General features: G+C 37.6%; 2 protein-coding genes across 3 annotated transcripts; both read right to left on the bottom strand.

The window, feature by feature from the left end:
• Window positions 1-451: 451 nt before the first annotated feature.
• On the bottom strand, window positions 452-8299 carry hacl1 (2-hydroxyacyl-CoA lyase 1). Its single transcript, XM_041793863.1, has 17 exons — window positions 8001-8299; window positions 7656-7760; window positions 7529-7569; window positions 7369-7449; window positions 7182-7254; window positions 7033-7110; window positions 6818-6912; window positions 6604-6716; window positions 6328-6463; window positions 6014-6119; window positions 5733-5816; window positions 5068-5169; window positions 4802-4956; window positions 2750-2908; window positions 2554-2661; window positions 2288-2474; window positions 452-687 (listed from the first exon to the last, which is right to left on the bottom strand). Exons 1-17 carry the CDS (start codon window positions 8049-8051, stop codon window positions 655-657), a joined length of 1707 nt encoding a protein of 568 aa, XP_041649797.1. The 5' UTR covers window positions 8052-8299; the 3' UTR covers window positions 452-654.
• A 3200-nt stretch (window positions 8300-11499) lies between these two features.
• LOC121513110 (sialoadhesin-like) lies at window positions 11500-24166 on the bottom strand. Of its 2 annotated transcripts, XM_041792631.1 has the most exons (10): window positions 24043-24166; window positions 23591-23953; window positions 19894-20184; window positions 18163-18414; window positions 15386-15637; window positions 13001-13261; window positions 12827-12914; window positions 12513-12605; window positions 12265-12337; window positions 11500-12179 (listed from the first exon to the last, which is right to left on the bottom strand). In XM_041792631.1, the coding sequence occupies exons 1-10, from the start codon at window positions 24089-24091 to the stop codon at window positions 12144-12146; spliced, it is 1758 nt and encodes a 585-aa protein (XP_041648565.1). In that variant the 5' UTR covers window positions 24092-24166; the 3' UTR covers window positions 11500-12143. The 2 variants fall into 2 exon arrangements, with proteins under 2 accessions (XP_041648565.1, XP_041648566.1); XM_041792632.1 differs by lacking the exon at window positions 15386-15637.
• Between the last annotated feature and the right edge of the window lie 1145 nt (window positions 24167-25311).

Here is a 25311-nt window from a genome sequence, read left to right on the forward strand (position 1 = left end):
TTTAAAAAAATGGGGTTTTGTTAATTTTGTGCAAAATATGTTAAAATGGTATAATACCTTTATATCTAGCTCAAGTGTATGATTTATTTGTTAATATATACAACTTTTTGAATTAATGGGCACATCTTTGACACTGCATGTACAGGCATGATAAATAGAGTGTTTCATTTCCACCTATTATCCAGGATAAGAACAAATGAAGTTTTCATATTTTAGTCAATGGTAGTCAAGTCAGCGTTTTTCTATAAAGCACATTAAAAAAACATAATCATGAAACATGACCATAAAATTAATTTATATACTTTCTATGAATCCTTGTATTTGGCGTGGCCAATTACTAATGATCTAATTTACTAAACAGATTAGATTAATAATTTTTTTAGAGAAACTATAACAAAGAAATCTGTAAAACAACAAGAAAAAAGATAGAAAAAAGACGAAGAAGAAGCTGTGAGGTTAGGTAAATGTATTTTATTGTTGTTTTCATCATTATGTAAATTTTAGTACTACAGTGTAGTAAAAATCTGTAAAAAACCTATTGTTATTTCATGGAAACAATCACAAAGACCAAAGGCAGCTGTTCGAGTCTGACAAACTGTCTCTGCTGTTCTGATGATGTTGCAGACAAAGGAGGGAGCACATTCCTCTTGGACTCTATAAGTTGGAACGTGTAAGCCACGGGAACTCCTGAAAATACAGAATAAGAAATATTAAATGGCGACAAGTCCTCATATGTGGAAATATAGAGACTTTTGAACGTAGGTCTTTCCTTTGGAACAGGCCTCTACACAACCTTCAAACATGTCTTGGGGGGGTTGCATGGATACATTCAACATAAACACAGGGGGCCATGCTTTCTAATTATGGGGGCTCTGAAATAGAAAGGTCAGATTGGTGTGAGTTGCAGGGATTGTGAGAGGAATACAGCAGTTCTGAGATGCACCTGGACTGTATGGATTACTGCTTAGGAAGGCATGTCAGCCATGTAGCTCTATAAGGATGAGCTGAGAGCCAAGTAAACACTGAGCTGTTTGTTTGCTCCGCACTAATCATGAAGCCGAACGCTGCTGCTTTTAATCAGGCAAAGATTTACTGCTCCAACTGTCAATGTCATTTAAGTCATTGTCCATCTCCGCTTGGTTCTGCTTCCTGGGGGAAACCAGGTGAAAATGAATCAGAGGCCGAAGCACACTAACATCATAAATTCTGTCACGCTTCAAGTGCTCACGTCATGTCTGCATGAGCCTCAGTGGTAAAACATGGTACAGGATAAGACTCAAAATCACTATGACCAATGCCAAGTTCTTGATTCTATAGCTCTTTCTAAAACTCTGCAAGAAAGTGTGCATAAATTATGACTAGGACAACCTCAGGAAGTCTATATTTCACCTCTATGTGTCTGTAAACCCATCAAATCTTTAAGTGCGCATAAGTCAGAATAATTTCAGTGAGCCATAAATCGTGAAGCTAATGGCCTCTTGTCATTAATCCAAATGTTCTTTTTCTGATCTAATGAGAGAGTGCAAACGACATTTATCATGTGGAGGTTCCATGCAACCTTGTGAATTAAGACCTCACTAACCATCTAAATTAATTCAAGGGGATAAACTGCAGTAAGGATATTATAGGGGTGTTCAGCCAACTTTCTAAGCTGCTTTGCATCAGGTTTATTGTTTTATTGTGATTAGAATATGAAGATATGTGAAATAACTAACTTATTTGATTGGTAGTCTATCACTGTATCAATTAAAAGCATGTTTGTGGTAAATCTGTTAAACTGGAGAAAAAAATTACTCTTTTTGTAAGCGTATGGATCATGTTTAGTGTATGTAGACATTTTCTGATGATAATTGCAGCATACAGATCCACTTAGAGCTGTTAAGGACTGACTTCCCTCTGTTCCCATTCATTCCTTATGGCTGTCCCCTACTTCCTGACTCCCAACAGACATTCGCATGACATCAGGATCACATGACTGCAAACAACAGTTCACTGACACAAGTACTTTATTTTTACACACAGTTTGAGGTTTTTGGTGTGTAACTGTCTTTTGGAGGTTACCTTTAGTGCTTTGCAGCATTCATGCTGGAAACTTTGTAAATGGCTTAAGAACTGTGGCAAAGCAACTGAGAAGAACTGTGAGCAGGAATTCCACTCTTGGCCACTAGGAGGTGTGTGGTAAGTCTGCCTCAACTTTACAATAAACTTTATTTTATTCAGGGGAATCATCTGAGGGTAAACTGAGACATTGCTAAATTCACGTTTATTCCTGACAGGTGACAGTTACCTGCTGTTTTCTGTCTGATGACGGGTCGATGAGCACGTTTAGGAGACTTGGTCTCTCACAGTCACTCAGGCTGAGCTGAAGAGCACTGCGCAGCTCCTCCACTGTCCTCACCAGAAACCCTCGTCCACCAAACGCCGTCATGACTTCATCATAGCGAGCCTCAGGTAGGAGGGTCACAGGGGGGGCTCTGACAAACAACATGATACTTTTCATTGCATCATTATATACTGAATGTGATGTGAAAATCTGCCTTATTTGTAACTCACATGGAGGTCAGATCTCCCATTTTTGCCATTTCTTTCCACGTCTCAGGATCCACTCCGCTGTAAATACCGTTATTATTGACCACAATGATGATCACAGGTAAATTATACCTGTAAGAAAAATCAAAGAAATTATGTATTATGGAAGCGATGGGGAAAGAGTGATTATGTTGTATAGAAATAGAAGAAACCAACCCACCTGCACATGGTTTCAACCTCCATGCCAGAAAAGCCAAAGGCACTATCTCCCTCCACACAGATGATCCTTTGGCCTTTATTCTCACTCCTCTCCACAGCAGCTGCTGCAATAGCAAAACCAAGACCTATACCCATCGTCCCAAACGTACCTGCATCTAACCTAAACATCAGCAGGATTAACTTTCAACCACAGAGTTAAAATGACATAAATTTAAAACACGTAGTCACACTAATCCTGTGGTCTTTTTCAACAGGTTGGGTAGAGATCTTTTGCACTACAAAAACGTGCAGTATATACTTGTGGTTTGCATTAGTAAAAACGTCTGCTGTCTGGTGTTTGTTTTATTGATTTTATTTATCGGTTCTACCGCAGTGGCAGCTAAATGCCTGCAGAAATAGTCATGACAAACTTCTCCAAGGAGACAATAACGTACACTATATTGCCAAAAGTATTCACTCACCCATCCAATTGAAATCAGGTGTTCAAATCACTTCCATTGCCACAGGTGTATAAAATCAAGCACCTAGGCATGCAGACTGTTTCTACAAACATTTGTGAAATAATGAGTCGCTCTCAGGAGCTCAGTGAATTCCAGTGTGGTACTGTGATAGGATGCCACCTGTGCAACAAGTCCAGTCATGAAATTTCCTCGCTCCTAAATATTCCACTGTCAACTGTCAGTGGTATTATAACAAAGTATAAGTGACTGGGAATGACAGCAACTCAGCCACGAAGTGGTAGGCCATGTAAAATGACGGAGCGGGGTCAGTGGATGCTGAGGCGCGTAGTGCACAGAGGTCGCCAACTTTCTGCAGAGTCAATGGCTACAGACCTCCAAACTGCATGTGGGCTTCAGATTAGCTCAAGAACAGTGCATAGAGAGCTTCATGGAATGGGTTTCGATGGCAGAGCAGCTGCATCCAAGCCATGCATCACCAAGTGCAATGCAAAGTGTCGGATGCAGTGGTGTAAAGCACGCCACCAATGCACTCTAGAGCAGTGGAGACTCGTTCTCTGGAGTGACAGAGTCTGGGTTTGGTGGTTGCCAGGAGAACGGTACTTGTCTGACTGCATTGTGCCTAGTCTAAAGTTTGGTGGAGGGGGGGTATTATGGTGTGGGGTTGTTTTTCAGGAGCTGGGCTTGGCCCCTTAGTTCCAGTGAAAGAAACTCTGAATGCGTCAGCAGACCAAGAGATTTTGGACAATTCCATGCTCCCAACTTTGTGGCAACAGTTTGGGGATGGCCCCTTCCTGTTCCAACATGACTGTGCACCAGTGCACAAAGCAAGGTCCATAAAGACGTGGATGAGAGAGTTTGGTGTGGATGAACTTGACTGGCCTGCACAGAGTCCTGACCTAAACCCAACAGAACACCTTTGGGATGAATTAGAGCGGCGACTGAGAGCCAGGCCCTCTCGTCCAACATTAGTGTGTGACCTCACAAAAGCACTTTTGGAAGAATGGTCAAAAATTCCCATAAACACACTCCAAAACCTTGTGGAAAGCCTTCCCAGAAGAGCTGAAGCTGTTACAGCTGCAAAAGGTGGACCGACATCATATTAAACCCTATGGATTAAGAATGGGATGTCCCTTAAGTTCATATGCGAGTGAAGGCAGGTGAGTGAATACTTTTGGCAATATAGTGTATATCATATTGTATGGTATTGCACCACAACCTATTGTTGGGATCATTGTATTCAACATTTATCTTCAGTTTTATTCTTTCTAAATACAATTATGTCTTAGAATTACACCTCCATGTTGGAAAACTATATGTACATTTAATATGTCTAAGTTATCTGTTTTTAAAGGGTACAATGAATGTCGTTGTATTTTCTTGAAAAATCCCCAACTTTCAAGCTTTATTCTTGTATTGTTTCACTTTGCCAGCTTACAGTCTTTAACATCTTAAATCCTTGGTCATGTGATCCATTTTTGTCATGTCAATTCTAATTTGCATTTTTTTGCGTGAAAACCACAAACTAAAATTTTGACTGGCATTTAGCATTGTTAAAAAGTCCTATACAATCTGCTTGTGTGATGCTGCCTTGCCTGTGACGAGGTAGGTAGTTGTTCAACATAGTGCGTCCTATGTCCATGGTGTTTGCCCCCTCACTGACGATGATGCAGTCATGTGGCAGCAGCTGGGAAACGTGATGAAACACTGTGTAGTAGTTCATGGGCACTGATGACTGGAGAGCCAGGGCCTGTGAATACAGGGGGTTAAAAATCCTGTGAACTGCGGTAGTATGTGTGACACTAATAAACATTTTAAGTAACCAGATTAATTATAATATCACAGCTGAGTCTAAACCCACCTTTGACATTTTCGCATTAGCAACAATTTTGTCCTTTAGTGTGTTCCACCACTCAGTACCAGACGGATACTTCCAGCCATCTTTATGGATACACTCCAAGAGCTAGAAAACAAAGTATTGAAACCATATTTACTTTGGCTAAAAACATACTTCAATCACAACAGGTAGACACTTTGAATTATCCATTGCATGGGATATATCGCACATACATTGGGCAACAGCCCTTTGTCTGGATTTGGGAAGGGCAGAAATTGGGGGCAGAAAAAAAAAATCTCTGGCAGTAATAGAAGAACATTCAGTCTGTCACATTCATTACAGGCCGATCAGAACAACAAAATATATGATGCAGTAGTCACTCCTTTTCATGAAGAAATGTCCAGTGCTGATAAAACCACTGCTTTAGCTGCATCCACACTGGTTTCTCCACTGGTAACAATTGTTTACCATCCTGCTGTACAACTAAATCACACCAGTAGCTACCACCCTTCTACTCAAATGACTCTGATTGGTCTGTTTTTTCTCTGAATGGGAATAAAAGTTTCAGACTGAAGCTCTGCAAGATGGATCTGCCTGATCCATGGGCTTTGCAAAATCATCTCACAATAGGATATTTTAACTTAGGAAAATTAAAATTCAAGACCTGAAGTGAAGCTTGTTGTGGTTACCTGAGTGACAATAGCATTGACATCTCCCAGGAGAGCAACAGCAGGCCTCACGTTGTTCCCCATCTCTTCTGCATAGAGGTCAACCTGTAAACAGCGGACAGTTCTGTTGCATACTGCATACCTTTGGCACATTAGGGCCAAAAACACACTTTAAAGTAACAAAACATCTTTGGGAAATTACATACAAAATATACACTTCATCTTTTACCTGTAAAGTATTCTTGAATGTATTTTTAAGGTGACATAAGCATACAGTGATATCTGAATAATTATTTACATGCCTGAATAATCTTGACATTGGGGTCAAATCTAGGTGGAAGACCAAAATGCAGCATCCAGTTCAACCTGGCTCCAAGCAGAAGGACAACATCAACCTGGAGAAGAGCTCTTTGAAACAGAAACATCAGAGAGTGACTTCAGAAAAAAGAGAAATGCAATAGCGTGTAGAAGTATGTTATTGGACAGAGCAGATTTTAAAATTCAATCTCTGGAATCCTTTTAAACATATTGGGTGTTCAGGATATTTACTTAAACAGGATGATAGGCTAAAATTTGAAAAAGTTTTGTTGATTTCTATCTGAATAGGAAGACTGACCTGGAGCGGGCAGCAGCCACACAGTTGGGGTGGTCATCAGGTAAAACGCCTTTCCCCATAGGTGTGGGCAGAAATGGAAGACCGCTCATTTCTACAAACTCTTTCAGAGCAGCTTCAGCTCGACCATACGCTGCTCCTGTTGTAAACAACAACACTCGTATTATAAAGACATATATAATTTACCCCTGATAAACTTTTGATTAATACAAAGCAGGGCTCCAAGCTCATTCCCTTTAATAATTTGAGAGACTTTGCAAACAATTCTTTTGATCTTACCTTTTCCAATGATGATAAGAGGTCTTTTGGATTGTTTCAGGGCTGTGATGGCTTCAGTAATGGCAGCATGGTCAGCAAAACTCAAGGGAGGACTCGGGCAGCAGGACACAAACCTGTGGATAAAACACTTGAGTGTTCACATGCCAAAAGTAACACAAGTAATGATCCAACAAAAATATATGTAAGAAACAGAACTGCATAAATAAAAAACAACCTGACTCTGCTCCTGTCTACTTTAGCATTGACCATGTCTCCTGCTATGTCCACATAACAGGCACCTGGACGCCCAAAGATGCTTGTACGAACTGCCTATGAGAAAACAAACATTATCAAACTTTGATTACATATTGTTGTTTTGACTACGTAAAATATCTGCCTGTAAAAGGGAAGGATTGAAGATCAGACAGATTGTGTAACATAATCTTTTACCTTTTCTACCACTGAAGGGATGGCCTCTAGACTGCTGGGTCTTGCAGAAAACTTACTATAAAGGCGACATGCTTCCACCTTGAACCAAATGGAAACAGTCAGATCGATGCATAAAAGGCAAAAATCCTGACAATGAAGGTAAGCCTGACCTGAGGAAACTCCTGAAAGGCTCCTGCTGTTTCTTGGTTTTGATCTGAGGACCCTCCAATGACAACCACGGGCCTGTGAGATCACAACATACACTTTACATGCAATATGTGCAAGAGATTAAATGGAGGTATATCAAAATTGTACACATCAAGTACATACAGATAGCTGCAGTTATTTAAGTCCTACCAGCAGTTGATATTTGCGTTGGCCATTCCACCAAGAGCGTGAATGAGTCCAGGTCCAGACACAACCAGACAGGCACCTGGCCTGGATACAACCACAGCAGACATAAAGATACAACAACATACAAGCTGATATTATCCTGCACAATTATGAAGACTCTTACCTCCCTGTGAGGTATCCAACAGCTGATGCTGCATAACATGCCTAATGTGTGAGACAAAAAATAGGATAATAGAGGATTAAGTGCAGGTAATAGTGGTGTAAGTGCGTATTATAATGGTGTTATTTACCGCCTGCTCATTCCGCATTCCCACGTATTTGATCCCTGCAGCCTGAGCAGCCATGGCCACTTCAATGACGGGAACACCAACTATACCAAACATATACTCCACTTTCTACAAGCAAAGACATGTATCCTTAATAAATGCACACTTAAATATATGAGTTTAAATAAAGAATGACCTCACTCTACAACAGCATAACAAGTTTAAACATGACTCCTCAATGCTTGAACTTTGACACACTTTTAGCCGCCTATGCAAGGTTTTATGAAGCATAGACGTTGCTTAATAGTTCAACTGTTGCTAACGACAAGTTACACATCTTGGCAAAGTTAGTATTTTTAATAGTCTTACCTGAGATTTCAGAGACTCAGCAATGAGCTGAGCTCCCGTCACTTCATCCATGTTTGTCGACAGGTTTTAATCTACGACTTCAGTGTACCTGCAGAGCTACAGGTAAGGCCACAATGTCATAAACTGTCAATGCTGTAAAAAACACAAACATCCACTCGGGTTGTTTGTTCCTGGATTGTTCACCTACACCCTTCGCCCCTAAACGACTCCTTTTCTACCACTTCCGGATTACTAACCAATCACAGGAGCCACAACGTGTGACCTCACTAAAGGAACATTAAACCACTTCATAGGCGCCCCTTTCTGATCTCTGACTTTGTTGCATATTTATCACACTTAAATGTTTTGGATCATCAAACCAATTTTTAAATTTCACAAAGACAACCCAAGTAAATAGAAAATGCAGTGTCTGAATGATTTTTTTTTTTGGGGGGGGGGGGATCCAAACCTTTCTGGCCCTGTGTGAAAAAGTAATTGCCCCCCTTGTTAAATCATGAGTTAACTGTGATTAACCACAGTTTCTGGAAAGCTGAGTTCCATTTCACTGGCCACACCCAGGCCTGATTACTGGCAGATTGATTGAATCAAGAAATCTCTTAAATAGAAGTTGTCAGACAAAGTGAAGTAGGCTACAAGATCTCAAAAAGAAACGCATCATGCCACAATCCAAAGAAATTCAAGAACAAATGAGAAAGAAAGTGATTGAAATCTATCAGTCTGGAAAAGGTTACAAAGCCATTTCCAAGGCTTTGGGACTCCAGTGAACCATGGCCAGAGCCATTATCCACAAATGGAGAAAACTGGGAATAATGATGAACCTTCCCAGGAGGGGTCAGCCAACCAAAATTACTCCAAGAAGGCAAGGACAACTCATCCAGGAGGTCACAGCAGAACCCAGAACAACATCCAAAGAAAAAATGTAGTCACACGTAGATCTCAGTGTTTTCACACATTTACAGCAACCTTATTCCAACATATTTTATGTGTTAAGACACAAAGTTTGGATTTCACCTTCCAGGGACTTTAATAGGAAGAGGTAAATACAAGTTTTGGTGCAATACATGCTTCACGTGTATCACAGTAAAAGAGTGTAGGCACTAGACTGGCCTGCGTGTAGTCCACACCTGTCTCCCATTGAAAATGTATGGAGCATTATGAAGTGCAAAATACAACAATGTAAACTCAACACTGTTCAACTAAAGATGCACATCAAGCAAGATGGAGAAAATTCCACTTTGAATTCTTTGAGACTTAGTGTCTTCAGTCCATGTGATGTTTTCACCACACAACACTCCATTGTTGCGCAAGGTTTTTCTTTATCTCATCAGTTTTTCTCTCAAGTCCATCAACATGTAGCTTCTCTGCATTACTGGAACTCTCTGGAATTTTGTTCTTGAATTCAGAGAAATCAAAGACTACCCAAGTTACAACAAAGGTGAAACCATGAGAAAGCAATCACAAATATCTGCCTCCTGTGCTATTGTTGCAACTGTTTGAATACAAATTCACACCATGAGCTCAAGTCTTTATCTAACATTGTTCACACTTTCAATCCTAAAAGGCAGATCCACCTTATAAATCAGAGATCCAATGACACATCAAATCTAAGGAGCACCGAAGAGCAGACCCATGTGAGTAAATCATTTAGATACAAGCTTTTATTTCCATGTCTACTTGGTGAGTCTTTAAATATTGGTAAGTGAAATATCTAAGTTTCACTTGACTGAAATGATTTTCTTTCCATGTTTTTCTAGTGATTCACGTCCAGTCTTCTCCTGACGGATGGGTCATCAATGTCCCATCAAGGATCACAGTCCTGGAGAGTTCCTGCGTGGTCATCCCCTGCACCCTCTCTTACCCCAAGCCTCTCTCCAAGAAGCCCCTGTTCTCATTCTGGGGATTTTGGAAAGGGGTGAACTATCGTCTTGACCAGTAAGCCACAATTGAAACTGACAGATGAATTTGAAAAATGGACCAAGTTATTGGGAGATCTGAAACAGGGTAACTGCGCCATGGTGATGGGTGACATCAGGAGGAGTGACACCAGCCTTGGCTACTTCAGGATTGAAATTCAGAAGTACAAAAGCTACTCTTACACTAAAAACGCAGTGACCATCAATGTCATATGTAAGTGTTGATCATCTAACTGTTTTTAATCTTTCATTCACTGTATATTTATTCTCTGCAGGGAATCCACCAGTACGGTCTCTGTCTGTGCAGGTGGAAGATAAAGTGACAGCCTCCTGCTCTGTGTCTCATGCCTGCCTGCCAGTGCCTCCTAAATTCTCCTGGAATTTAGGAGGCACTGGCAGGGGGGTCGTGTCCCTTCGTTCGAAAAGACTGAATCAATGGAAGTGGGAGACCATGTCGACTTGTATGCTGATGTACAAAGGAAAAAAGCAGGCCAAGAAGTCCATTATTCTCAGGATATAACCTGAACACATCAATTCAATGTCTTACATTTGTGTTATTTAAAGATGACATGTTTTGTACTGAATTCCAAAAATTTGTGCCCTCTGTGAGATAAGAGACATAACCAATCATTTAGAATGACAAAAATATTGATTAATTTAAATCTGTAAAGTATAAAAATAAGCAGCAGATTGTCCTGAAATGTACCACCTCTTTTGTTAAAGATCATTTTTTCTTTTATATTTTCTTTTTTAATAGGATTTTTGTGTTTCTGGCAATAAATACTCTCAAAGTACTTCTTTGAGAGTATCTGAGTTAAGTGTATAGCTTTTATTACAGATTGTCATAAATGTCCATCTATACTCTAATTAAATTATGTGTAAATTTTCCATGCATTTTTATGACATTAGTTCAAGGTAAAATAGTACATTAAAGAAATGATTAAAACCTTGTAGAAAAATCTTGAAATAATTGGGTAACTTCAACATATTTAGTTGAATTAAAGTTATGCAAACTTGTACATAAAGGTTGAGTGTTCATTTAGTTATTAAATATAAACTTAAGTTGATCTTTCTCATAATCTTTATTTGTTAATGCAAATGCACAATAAACTAGTTCTTCTATGATTACTGAAACTTTATTGTACTTTCTGATCATGAACACTAACGTTTGATGTTACCAGTGCTATCATACAAGTGCACAGCCACATTTTAGTGAAAGTTAGAGCAAACCCATCTAAACACATTCAGCTTACTCAAATTGTTTTGGGTTTATTCAAAGCATATTTACATTGGGTTCAATTGTTATTATTGAATAACATTTAATTTGATGTAATTTAGCTACACTTTACCCCAAAAATAAATCTTAATCTTTATTAAGGCCTAGAATATTTTTAGTGTATCCATAGGGGGTTTCTAGCCATGCGCTCCCTGGAAAGTCAAAGCATGCTGCCAGGGAGCCTCTTATAAGCAGAGCCGTCTCCACCAAGTAAAACTGTATATCCATTCTGCAAAACATGGTAAATGTATCACGGGAGTTCCTATCTAAAATACCTTTATGATAAATATGTTAATATATTCATATATGATTATGTTTCAAACTTTCTTTTATTCACCAAAGGACACTGATGTTTCTCCCATATCTGATGTTAAGATAAACTCATGAAAACAGCAGCAAAGTAAAACAAAGCAAACAATCATAGAGAACAAACACAAAAGCAGAGCAATGGAAATCAAGTGACGGCTACAATTTAAAACACAGTATTTAGAAATCAAAGTCTTAATCTTTGCAAAAGAGGGAAGAATTTCCGTCTCTACATTGTGTTTAATGTCTTCAATGAGCTTGGGGTATCAAAAGAAAACAGTTTTACCAGTTTCAGTGCAAATTGGGGTCTTTCATAAGTAACGAATCAGCAGAGTGGTAGCCTGGTGGTACTGTGGGGAGACTACCCACATTTTCGCATGATGTTTTTCTTCTGAAATTTTTCAGGGACAGTTTTTCCGTCATTGCAGTAACTTGCAAAGTTGCTTTGGTTTGTCTCTGCATCCATCCTTAATGCTCGATTCTACCCTATGTAAATGATTTTAAAACACCAGACTATGGCAGATATTAACTCATATGTGATCTCCTTTTCACTCTGTGCCGTTTCTATTCATGCAACTTTTTTGACCCACATTAGTTAGATTTCACACAACTGCAGCTCTTCCAGCGAATCTGATGTTCTTGTTCCTGTTACACGTTAGCGTATATCGCATCATCCGGGTCAGTCTGTGTAGAAATGCACAACACAGTTATGTTTATTATTTCTTTATTATTTCTCCAACCTAGAAAAAAAGAAGGAAACGTTACATACCTCCATGTTTCCATATACGTGATCATTGGTATAAATGCCTTGTAAATCTACATCATCATAGGCTCTCTCTTGTCTGAGGGAAGAACAAAAGGGGGGAAAATATTATTCTCTTTTAATTTGCTTCCTCATTTTTTTGACTGTATGTCCAAAATAAACATACAGCATAAGCAAGATTTTTTTTCCATTTGTTATTCAATAACATGGGGGGGGGGGGGCATCATGATAAACCACAGTAAAAAATCTATCACCTTTGTGTTGCAGCATACTGAGAATGCTCCACATCTTTATGGGCCTTCATGGTGCTCAGTTGTGTTTCTGATGCAGCCTCAGACCTCCCCCTACTGGCAGAAAATGGATTTTTAATTAGTAACCCTGGAAAAAAAACACAACACAACCACTGATGTTTTTCTACAAGACACACTTGAAGTGTTTTTAATAAACAACTCTTCATGAAATTTTCAAACTGGACTTATTTTCTCTTCAATTCTGTGGTTGAAACCTCAATAAACTTCTTTAAACATCTTTTTTTGCCACAAGAAACACATTTTTTAAAAAACCTTACCATTTTTTAATTCCAACTGCCATGAAAAGTATCACCAAAATCACAGCTGTTCCAATAGCGATGAAAACATAAATACTCTGCATCTTACCTGTCCAAAAAGATCAAACAAAATCACCTCACATGCACACTTATTAGATAAAGCCAAACTGCTGTATGATCCTAAATCATGCTTACTGTTAACAGGGAAATAGAGCGTGAGGTTGGCGCTGCCCTGCGTGTTGTTTGCCAGACAGTGGACAAACTCTGAGGAGCCAAACTTAGCCTGTATCGTCCCGATGGTGACAGGGCCGTGTTTCTCTACCTTGGCTTTAGGCAGGACTCTGTCAGAGAGCACAAAGTGAACCATGCTGGGAGGCCTGGACTCTGCAATGCACACACACTTTACCATGTCTGCCTCCGAGGAGCAGGAAGAGACGGTCTTAATCTCAGGGGCGTCTGTAATCACAGGAAATGTCACAATTTATCAGCCATATTCTGTTTTATATGATATAACTAAAAGGACATTTCAAACATATGAGGATTTATGTCACCATGAAATTTAACATTTTATTCAACAGAGTTCCAGGTTTTTACAAAGTTCTGAGACTGAAGTCAATGTTTGAATAAATACATTTCTTTTAATTAAATTCTCGAACAATAAAGGGCAAAACACTTATTTCCTTATTTTACACCTTAATTATCCACCTTATTTCTAGCCTCTATGATACTTTGTATGAATCCTGGCTGTGACTTCCAGTGCCTCTTGTCAGAGTGCCGTTTTTTATAGTAAAGAGATGATCATAGGCCATGATCATAGGTTAATTCTGATTAGAAGAGAGAAGGTATTGTTCCTCTGCCTTCTGCTATTAACCCTTTATGACCTACCATAGAAGGCAAAAACAAAGATAAAATAAAATTGTGCTCAATTTGCAAAAAAAGACAGCATTTTTCTACACAGTAAACTATTCACAGCAGTGCAAGCAAGTCTCTAAGTGTGCCAGATACTTTTGGGTATATGTTTGCAGAAGACCATGTTGAAACAATAACAAGTACGACTCCTGACCTGCAAGAAAACAACCGATAGGTTTCATGCAGACAAAACATCATCATACATCATCACGTACATGTAAAGTAGGAAGTGCTGTGAAAGGGAGCAGTCCAGATCATATTATAGCAAACAGTTTTTGATGTGTGCGATTTTTACTACATTTCTGCAAATGAAGGAAGGATATTTCTGGAAGGAAACAGTACTATGGGACTCATTGAATGTGTGATTAGTTAGTGTTACTCTTCTGGTTTATACGCAAAAGGAATTATTGCTCTATCTCATTTGGTTGCAGTTCAAGCCACGTTTAAAGATAGAAGTGCATTGAGAGCGCTGGCGCTCCCGTAGGTCTTAGAGGGCTACAGAATGAGAGGACAATATGAAGACTAGTAAAGCACTCGGAGAGCACAGCCATTAGCCCTATCTTCCAATAGTAAAGAATCCTAAAAAATTCCTGGATCCAGACGGTGATCTGGATCACTCCCAAAATCTAATCGGTTCTTCCTTATGCCATTTCTGGCATTTCCTGAAAATGTCATCAAAATCGGTCCAGAACTTTTTGAATTATGTTGCCAACAAACTAACAAACAAACAAACCCTCCCTATCACATAACCTCCTTGACGGAGGTATAAATAACTTTAGATAACATAAAAAAGCATATTTAGCTAACTTTGTTAGCTCTGTATCAATATTTGCAAAGTTGTAATGGAGTGGGGACTCAGCCTTAAGTACTTCACATTCCCTGTAAAGTGAGAAAAATAAAACTTGGCACAAAATGTAAGAAATTTGTGTTTGGTACATTATTTCTTTGTTGTAACAATGCTTCTTGGCAATAAATCTTATACCGTTGGAAAGCCTGTTTATTACCCTTTTAAATGGTGCCACATTTGTAAGGAACATGCATTTGTGGATTGTGCCCATTTAGAAAATTTGCCAGATCTTCTCTGCTAATGCCAAACAGCTTATTTTGCTGTTTCTATTGCCTCTTGTTTTGAGCTTCTGGTCCACAGAAATGAAAACATTTGGTCTGTAAAAAGTCCCAACATTTTTGTATTTACCTTCAGTCAAGGCATTTTCTTGTCTTTGAACTAGTTAAATCAGCAAAATCGTACAGTCAGTTTAAATTTAAAACACACATATTAATGCACTACCAATACTCGTGTTGATTTGAAATACACTGACCAAAACGCTAACATACCTAATTTGCACAGTGGAAAATTCTCATGGATTTTAAACGTCCAACAACCCAGCACTAACATTTTAGTCTTTTTTAAGTCTTCTAGACTAAATGTACATATTTTTATTTAATAATACCTTTTAACTTAAAACTACAGAGAGAGCACTTTATATAACCAGATAAATAAAGCTCTATTCTTTATCAAACAGATTAATATGACTGTTTTAAAATTTGTTTTAAAAAATCTACTTACACATTCAGGGAAAAAAAATTATAGAGCGGATGAGTATCACAGGCACATGGAATATCATGGAGATTGCTGCTGTGCTTTATTGTGACATTTCTTTGTTGACTTACGTAACACACTGAGGTGCACAGGGCTTGATTTTCCTTGTCCTACTGTATTATTGGCAGTACAGTACAGAGCTCCTGTGTGCCTGGAGACATTGTGCAACATGTAGACCTTCCCATGATGCAGCTGAGCACCAGTTTCATTAGACCAGTCAAAGCTGCTGGCTGGAGGGTTAGCATCACTGGAGCATTTCAGACGTACGGATTCCCCCTCCTTTACATCTGACTCATACTCAACCTTCACATTCAGTGGGGCGTCTGCATGGAAACACGAAGGTAGTTGCAGTAAAAAAACAAAAACAAAAAAATGTATGTTTAAGAAGTGTACCCTTTTACTTAAAAATACTATCAAGGTCAAGCTGATTTAAGTGCATACCAAGATCATGTTAGCGCTAACAAGTCTGAGTTATGCTAGCAGATTTGTAAGGATGTTTTTGAAGATGTAAAATTTTTAAATACTAGAGGAAATATTTCTACCTTCTCGACATAATGACAAGGTTTATTCTTTCAAAGTACGTTATTATCTTTGACCAAACATTTTAGTAGATCATTTTAGCCTGCTAACATTAGCTTATTAGCACCCAACACTTAAACAGTTAGCCTATTTTTTGCTAATGCAAGCTCCCAAATATTATACTGATGAATGTTTCAAAAGAAAGTTTTTTATTGTCTTTGCAGCAATATTTCTGTATTTTTGGGGTAGGGTTGCATGATGTACTTGGCAATAGTAGTGACATTAGCCTCCAGAGATTTTAGTGAGAAGTTTAGTGAGCAGTGCCTCTTTTAACAGGGTGTGTTGGGGAAAGCTAGGCTATACAACAACACTACAGATGGGTACAGAAGCTCCGAGTTATTAAACAAGTCTTAGGTAAAAATGGACCAAAACATACTGCTGGCTCAAATGCACACTATATTGAGAATTTTTAGAGTATTTTTTTCACCTAGATAGCTGCTGTTTATCCTGATTAGAAAGACATTTATTTCACCCCTTGTTATTAGCACTACCACAAACAGAGCAACAGGTACTAGAACTCAGACATTTCAGAAAATCTAAATTACAGCTTATAAGGACATTTAGATGGATTTTGATTTTTTTTTAAATCTGAAGAGTAATTTGTTAAACTGAGGGTGAACTCCTCGCAAAACAGCTGTTGTTGGTGGTGGTTAGCCTCTATAGTCCAACACAGGGAGAATAACTTCAGGAGTATTTTTATATATCTGCTATATCACTGGTAGTTCCACCCATAGTCATATCTACAGTAAATCCTCAGGAGTAAGTCTTAATTTGGAGGTTGTATAGTTTTAAATAACCCCTCGTCTCCACTTATGTGTGATGTCTGCACATGTGTAAATATAGCTACATGAGGGAATGCAGTTCTTTACAGAGTATAGGAACCCTAAAGAAACTAACCCTGCTCAATATGGAGGCTACATTTTAAATTTATTTTTAGTCATGGTATTTACATTTATATGATATATAGTTTCAGTCATATTTTAGTGATTTTTTTTACCTCAACAGCTTTAGTCTAGTCTTAGTGAACAGAAACTCAAACACTTAATTCCAGGTGTAGTCAATAAAAGTCCTTACATTTAATCTTTAATTTAAGTCAAGGAGTTTATTTTCTTTGAAAAAAAAAATTAAATCAGCCAAGTTGTAGAATTACTATTAATTTAAAGCACACACATTAATGCACTATCAATACTTAAGTTCATTTTAAATACACTAATGATAATACTGACATACCTTATAGGCACAGTGGAGAATTATCATGGATTTTGAATGTCCAACAAACCAGCACTAATCTTCTAGTCTCTTTTAAGTCTTCTTGATAAAAACTAAACTTACTTTTTGTTAGAGTTTTTATCCCCAAATGCCTATTTTTAGCTTGTCTTAGTCTGGTCTTCCTCATGGAAGAAAGAGAGTTGAAGGACATTTTATTCATAGTTTCAGTCAACAAAATGAACACTGGAAACCACCTGCAGCCATGGGGAGTTTTGCCTGTCTGTTATTCAGTATTTAAATGGGTTCAGAGAATCATGGTGTCGCAACACATTTGGGCCGAGTATTTCAGTTACGTCAGATATCACACAGAGATTCCTGTGAGTGGACTCCCTGTTGATTTGCCACTGTAACCGTATAGTGGAAATGAGGTGGAAAACAATGCATGTTTCTATTTTAGAAAAGGTGACATTGATAAGAGCTGTTGATTCAGCAATTGATGTTGAACAAGAGAAGAGAAGCCTAAAACAGCTTGTCCCAAGAGAGCCCAGCAGCAAACATTAGACATCTATAAATGCATGGACACTTGGACATTGATAAACCCATGCTTGTTGCATGGGTTTTTTTTCTTAAGAGAAATACAGATAAAGACTGAAAAACTGATGAAATACCATAAGAAAAACGTAGAATACAAATATATAGAGATGGATGCTTATTTGAATAAATGTTAAAAGTGATTTAAAAGCAGTGACTGGCTGGGCTAGAGTTGAGCTTTAGTTTGGGAGGCCTGGACCGTGGAATAATGATGATTGTGTGTAATCTATCGAGCCCTATAGAGCCCCTATTAACTCAGCAATAAAAAGGTGTAAACCCTTGAAAGTCTGACAAAGAGTTTAAAATCAATGCAAAAGATTCATGGTAAGCCAATGAAAGATTATAATATAAAATTTTATTTTACCATTTATAATTCCTGTAGCAAGCCAGAGAACAAGTCTAATCTTAGCAGCAGCTGATATAAAAAAAATATGTTTTCATATGTTGACAACATATGTTGTTAACTTACGTAACACATTGAGGTGCACAGGGCTTGATTTTCCTTGTCCTACTGTATTACTGGCAGTACAGTACAGAGCTCCTGTGTGCCTGGAGACACTGCGCAGCATGTAGACCTTCCCATGATGCAGCTGAGCACCAGTTTCATTAGACCAGTCATAGCTGTTGGCCGGAGGGTTAGCATCACTGGAGCATTTCAGACGTACGGATTCCCCCTCCTTTACATCTGACTTATACTCAACCTTCACATCCATTGGGGCATCTGCGTGGAAATATGAAGGTAGTCACAGTAAAAAAAAACAACGTATGTTTAAGAATAGCACTCTTTTACTCAAATCAAGGTTAAGCTGATGTAAATGCAGATTATTAAAGATGTTTTTGGAGATGATGCTTTAAATTTCAATAGAGGAATAAGTTCTACCTGCTCAACATAATACAAAAGTTAAATTGAAGTAAAACAACATTTTTCAGTTGCAATGTTGATGCATGTGTGTGTCAAAAGAAAGATTGTGTTTGTCATTAAAGGAATATTTCAGTTTTTCTAATATTGGGTTTTCTAAGGTACTTGGCAATAGTGGCATTAGCCTCTTGAGATTTCAGTGAGCATTGTCCCTTTAAGCAGGGGGGAGTAGGCTATACAGTTCTACAGAGGGGTACAGTTGCTGTGTGCAATTTATCAAGGTAAAAAGGGGTCAAAAACAATGTTGGCTTAATCTGGGATTAGTGTTATCTTATTTCATTTCATTTTAATTTGTCTCATTTTATTTTATCCTGTCTTGCATTATTCTACTCCATTTTATCTTGTCTTCTGTTACTTTATTGTGTCTTTCTTTTCTTTTCTTTTCTTTTGTCTTGTTTAATTTTATCTTGTCTTCTTTTATTTTATCTTATTTTGTCTTTGTGTACTTTCTTTTGTCTTATTTTTAATTATATTTTGTCTTCTTTTATTTCTTTTCTTGTTTCTTATTTGTTTAGCTTCATACAGTAGGACCGCCATACAGTCAACACATCTGATACAAATAACAGAAATTGCAGATGCTCTTTTTACCAGTCATGTGATGACTGTACATTCCTAAACAGCAACTCAAAAGGACTTGAACTTTGAAAGCTCCTATATTCAAACGGATGCATCATAGACATAAAAAACCAAAACCTGTCAACCAGACTTTAAGTACCGTTGCCTTTAGTGTGGTTTAGTTTCAAGTTCATATTTATTGTTATGTTTTAGAGCATAAGTACAAAGCCCCCTATCCCAACAGGTGGACGATTTTCATTGATCTTATGGACAGAAATTACAAGATATCATTTTTTAAATTTCTGGGACGTTTCATTTTTATATGTGAATTGCTTTGTGACAAATATCATGAGTTACTATGACAAATCTCTGAAAAATAACAACAAACAAAAAACTTTGGTTCAAATACTGCACAGATTTATTGGAATGATAACAATACTTGTTTTGATTGCGTTGCAGCAAAACTAGCAGTCATAAGCTCCCTAAACTGGGCAATTTCTTTGTTTTAATTCCCAAAATTGTCTTTAAAAAATAGTGTTTGTGCTATTTATTGGTGCTTCCTCTTGCTTATGAGAAAAAAATCTCTAGGGTTTAGGAGTTAATTTAAAATGTTGGCACTTTTTTAATATTATCAATCATTAAAAAAGCAGATATTGTATCATTTTAAAACATGTTGCATCCAATAGCATCAACTTATTAAACAGAAATCACTACCTTAGTACTTACATTTAACTTTTAAGACTTTGGATGCGGTCAGGTGCTTCTCTCCCTTGTATGTCACGTTGCATTGTAAAGCCTTCCCATGATCAGCGTTGGTTGGGTGAAAAGTTAGAGTGGATGTTGTTTGCCACTGGCCATTATCATGCTGCTGATGTTGGAGAGTTTCCTTCCCAGAGAGACTCCAGTTCAGGAGGGGAGGAGAGAAGGGGCAGGAGTGAGACGCAGAGCAAGACGCAGACACAGTTTCACCCTCCACTAGCTCATCTTTCACTGAGAGACTGATCGGATCTGGTTCCCCTGTAAGAACAAAAGAGGAGATAACATCTGCAACTACCATCTTATAGTTATTTACTTTAGTGAGGCAGGCAATGAAAGAAAAATGGTGGGTCAAGGAGGGCTGAGCTGGTTTTTGTGGTGGTGGGATTTGTAGAAATCTTTTGTATCTAATAGTACGGCTCAAGTATTTGGGGAAAATAGTCTTAACTGCAATTTTTTTTTTATATTGATTGCAATTTAATATGTGATTTTTTTCAAGTTTCTTATCTTACAAACAAAACAAGTAAACAAGTAAACAAATTATTCTTTTATAATAAACACAATATTTGGGAGATTAAACTAAGGCTGAACAATTTTGAAAAAAAAATCGAATCGCAATATTTGACTCATTGCAAATTTGATATAAATTGTTCTATTGAAGGGAATGAAGACTCGATGACATTCTCATTTTTAAACACAAGTGTTTGCATCATTTGTAGGACAGCTGTTCTTAATTGGTGGGTCATGACTCCAAAGTGGGTTGAAAAGCTGTTCCCAATTGGTCATAGATGAGGGCCAGGAAAAAAATATGCAGCAGAAAGTTTATGATATACAAAGGTCAAGTGGAAATAAGGAACATATATATTTGTTTTTATTTTCTTGCAAGTAAATTTCATTCTTTTCCCAAGATTTTAATGACCAATCTCCCATTCCCAGATAACAAAGCTGGTTTTCCCAAGATAATTAGAAATGTCCTAAAATCACCTTTTCATGCTGTCTTGGGAGAAATTGCGTAAAATAAAGTATACGTGTCCTTCTGAACTGATGTGCTTTTTAAAACATATGTCTTTGTTACATCACTCATGTTCCCAAATGATTGTTTAACAGTTCTATTAATTTCCCAGTTAGGCTCATAAAGTTAGCTCAAAGAGAATCAACTTTTGGCAAAAGTTTTGAGTTAAATGTAATCACTTTTTATTTGCTAAAACTTGACTAAAATGTTTTTGAGTCGTCAACTTAAACTGGACTAAAACTGTCAAGGTTAAAAAATATAACTACAGCTAAAGAACATTTTAAGTAAAAGACTAAAGTTAGAATGGCTGTCAAAATGAACACTGCATCCAACGATCTTGACCTTTGACCTCCAAACTCCAACCATTTAATATTTGAGTCAGAGTTGAAGAAAATCCTCCTTCTTGAATTGTCTTCTTTACAAAGATGTGTAAATGGAGGATTGACAACCAGATAATATAGTGCCCCCAACCGTGGTGATTATAGGTGTGGAGTTAGAAGAATAACACAGCTGTTTAAAGCATATTAAGCTGTTGTTTGCCTGGTGTCAGTCGTTTTTTGAACCTTTCTACAAGTAGGAAAGAGTGGTACATAATGTTGAAATGGGTGAAGAGAAAAGGCATAGATAAAGAGATATTCTCTATTTCTTTTGCATCTAACACGGGTGTCCACAATGGGGGATAAAGGAGAGCTTTCTGGGGCCCAGCCAAACTTGGAGGTCATGGAGGTCAGCAATATCATGGTCCATTGTTAGGTTAAGCTGTGATGACCATATTTTTTTAACCTGAATAATAAACACTCTTTTCCAAGCAACTAATAACTTGTTTATTTATGCCATAGTATATATAACGGAGAGAAAAATATGTGTAAAGTGGAAAAGTGGGTTAAAAGTGAGAAGAAACATCAGAAAAAAATGGTTAAAAGGGGTTACAAGTGGCAAAAATGGAGTTAAAGTGGGTATAAAATTAATCAAATGTGCTTAGAATTGGTCAAAAAGAGTATGAAAAGGGGTTAATAGTGGCAAAGATAGGTTAAAATGGTCAAAAACAGGCAAAATGTATTGAAAGGTGTTACAAGTGACAAAAATGGATTTAAGTAGCCAAAATGGGCAGAAAGGTGGTGGAACAGGATTAAATAGTGGCACTGGGTGGCTGAATAGCGCCAAAATGTGTTTAAAGTGGCAAAATAGCATCAACAACAGCAAAACAAAAGGGTGGAAATTTGCCATAATGGGCAGAAAAAGTGCACAAAATTGATGAAAAGTGGTACCAAGACTAGCGCCAATGCTACTGATCCAACAAGCATACACTGATAGCATCAACACAACTAGGGAGGGCCCATTCTCTGGGTTATTCAGGGGACCAGCGAAATCTGTAGGCAGGTCTGGTCATTATGGTGCCTTTTGCTGCAGGGATGTTGCTGTTTTATTCTTATCTTCCTCCATCTCATCTAACCTCATCTTTTGGCAGTTTCAATCAGTAATTAAATAATACTAGAACAGGGCTGTTGTATTTCTTCCTTTAAATAAAACTGTGAGTCACTACATCAAATCTTAGACTTGGTTTTCATTTTTTGGGGGTAAATTGAACCTGACGTGAGCTTCCGTTGGTGCAGAATTTAATCTATGGCAGTTCTTCAAATACATGCTGTTTGTCTTTGTTTTCATTTATGTTTCTAGTGAAATGAAACTTTCATGATAGATGCTATTTAAAGAAAGGAGATGGTAAGTGTTGTTTCAACACAAATAAGGAACTAGGAATCCTCATGTTAACAAGAGCTGAAACTTAAATGACCTCTGTTACCAGCCCAGAATTATCATCCAAATTTTTTGTTGACTGTGTTTTAACCTCAACTTCAAGTGTTTAAGAAAGCTTACATAAACCTTAGACATTAACAGTGCAGTTCAAATGGTCATCATGGTTTCTTTGTGTTATTATTTGCAGCTTATTCAGTGGAGAAAGATTTGGTGTGGTAAAACCATTCAAGTATCTTGGTTAGTATTTGATTCAAATATTATTTTAAGGAAATTGTTTGAAAATGATCAAATGTCCTGGAGTTCAATCTGTCAAATTTCCGTCACACCTTTTTCTTGCTATACACTCAGCAAAAGCTTATAAACATGAAAGGATTTTCTTGTCATATATTTTAAAACTTCATCAGTTACAGCAGCAAGTACAATAAAACATCTCATCACATGTCTCTTCAAGAGGAAAATCAAAATCCTGGACATATTTTTAACTCTGACAGTTACTGAACATTTAAGATTGCTTGTTTTATGTTTTTCTTATTTTCTTTCAACTAATTTTATCAGCCAAATTGCAAAATTGGCACAACTGTAAAACGCATATATTAATATCAGTATTTTAATTACATAAAATTTACTGAGGGAAATATGACATACCTTAAATGCTCTCTCTCCAACTCTCCTAGTGTTTATGATTATATGCACAGTGTAGAAATATGAATTGTTATCATTAAAGGTCTATAGTCTTGGTTTTGTCTTCCTCATAGAAAAAAGTTTAACTTTTTTCTTGAGTTGAGATCTCAAGAAAAAAGGAAATTACTCACTGTCACAGGAAGCCTGAGAAAAATAAAACTGCCTTGATGCATGTCTGCCTGAGACTTCTGTGTTTTAAAAGCTGTAATGATCACTTACTGTTTATTGCAATGGTAACAGCGCTCTGTCTGTAAGAATACTTTTCGTAGTTTGCCATTTCTATCCTGAAATTCAAAGGCCCCCGGTCACTTTCTTTAAGAGGGTCAATCTTCAGAGTACAGTTCTTCTGTCTGACGTCTCCCAGCAGCTCCGTACGACCTCTGAACTGCTGAATTACTTTAGACTGAACTGTATGACAGATTAACTGATGGTCAGCGTTGGTCCACATCCCAGAGATTTCAGTGAGCGTCCTCTTTGGATCTGGGTAGTCAAATGTGCAGGGGATCACCACACATGATCCGAGGAGACCTTTCACTGAGGAGGGCACCTTTGCTTTCCAGGCAGAGGCTTTGGTTTGGAGAGCTGAAAAGGAAAAGAGAGTATGACTTAATGAAACAGAGAGAGGATGCAGAGAGAAAACAGAAAACAACAAAAGAGGAAACAAAACATACCTGTAGAGAAAATAAAGATGAAAAACAACAGCCATTTCAAAGAAACCATGTCGTCTTCTCAGGGTGAGACCTCTAGATGAAGTGACAGATATTTCCAGGCTCGTGCTGCGCTGCTGTCATTTCCTCCGGTGAGAAATGGCATGTCTAATTTCCATTCCACTTTAAATACACTACACATCCACTGTGCTGCACACATTTGTCTCATCACATGTATATTGAGGAAGTCCACTGTATTAATCATCTCTATTTTATTTTTTTTCCTCCATCCAACTGTTGCACAAGCTGTTTATTTTTCTGGCTTTTTCAGCTTCAGTTCCATAAACTACGGTTATAAAAATAAGACAAAAGAAGTGAAATTTTCTATACTTTTAAATTTTAGATTTAACCTGTTCTGCATCTGCATTCAGGCTCTATCAGGTGAACATCTTGTCTCACTTCTCTTTTTCTATTTCAGTTGGTTCACTTATTTTACCTTCTCTGTTTTATTTTTGTGAAGCATGTTTTGCAGTTCATGCCCCCTGACCTCATGTTGATTAAAAGGAAATTTCCAATATTCCTTTTATTTCTATGATTCATAGATGTTCTGTTAAGCTAATTCAAAGCCCAGGTCAGGATGTACGGTAAGGAGTGGAAACTAATGCGTCTCTCCACTTCCCCTGGCTTGTCTCTTGTGTCTTTCTCTCACCTCAGTTTTTGGAGTATTTATGAAATATTTCTTCATCAATCGCCAACAACACATCTGTGATTTGGAGGGTTTAAGTCCTCCCTAAAGGTGTCCTTAATTCTTCTTTTTAGCTGAAACATTATCTCCACATCAACTCATATTAAGGGCATTCAATACTGCAAAGCAAGGCCACCCACAAGGGGGGAAAGTTTTCTGGGGCCCAGCTACATTCGGGTATCCATGAAGGTTAGCTAAAGGGTCATGATGTGCATATTTTTCTGTCCAAGTCTATTATTTCCTTTTAAAAAATGAATCATTTCATGGTACATAATTTATTCAATGAAACCTACTTTGTTTCAATACATTTCCCTTTTATCTTAATAATATGATTAATTCACATTTTGGCATCTCAAATCCTAAAATGTCAGGTGGTGTGACAATCCAAGTTAAAGGGGACATATTATGCAAAAAATCACTTTTTCAGGCTTTTCTAACAAAAATATGTGCTCCTGACCTGTCCACAATCCCCTCAAGTACCAGAAAAATCCATTCCTTTCCACCCTCTCTTTCGCCACCTTTCAGAAAATGTGTGCTGAAACAAGCCG

The sequence above is a fragment of the Cheilinus undulatus genome, linkage group 8 (genome assembly GCF_018320785.1).
Source record: "Cheilinus undulatus linkage group 8, ASM1832078v1, whole genome shotgun sequence".
NCBI classification, from domain to species: Eukaryota; Metazoa; Chordata; class Actinopteri; order Labriformes; family Labridae; genus Cheilinus; species Cheilinus undulatus.

Excerpts from the sequence above, each read along its gene's own strand:
- LOC121513110 (XM_041792631.1), bottom strand. The coding sequence starts at position 24,091 with ATGGTTTCTTTGAAATGGCTGTTGTTTTTCATCTTTATTTTCTCTACA. Across the intron at positions 18,415-19,893 it reads CAAAGTCTTAAAAGTTAAAT|ATGCCCCAATGGATGTGAAG; the intron begins GTAAGTACTAAG and ends ATTTCCACGCAG. Across the intron at positions 15,638-18,162 it reads TGTGCACCTCAATGTGTTAC|ACGCCCCACTGAATGTGAAG; the intron begins GTAAGTTAACAA and ends GTTTCCATGCAG.
- hacl1 (XM_041793863.1), bottom strand. The coding sequence starts at position 8,051 with ATGGATGAAGTGACGGGAGCTCAGCTCATTGCTGAGTCTCTGAAATCT. Across the intron at positions 7,255-7,368 it reads AACGCAAATATCAACTGCTG|GCCCGTGGTTGTCATTGGAG; the intron begins GTAGGACTTAAA and ends GTGATCTCACAG. Across the intron at positions 2,909-4,801 it reads AACTACCTACCTCGTCACAG|GTTAGATGCAGGTACGTTTG; the intron begins GCAAGGCAGCAT and ends GCTGATGTTTAG.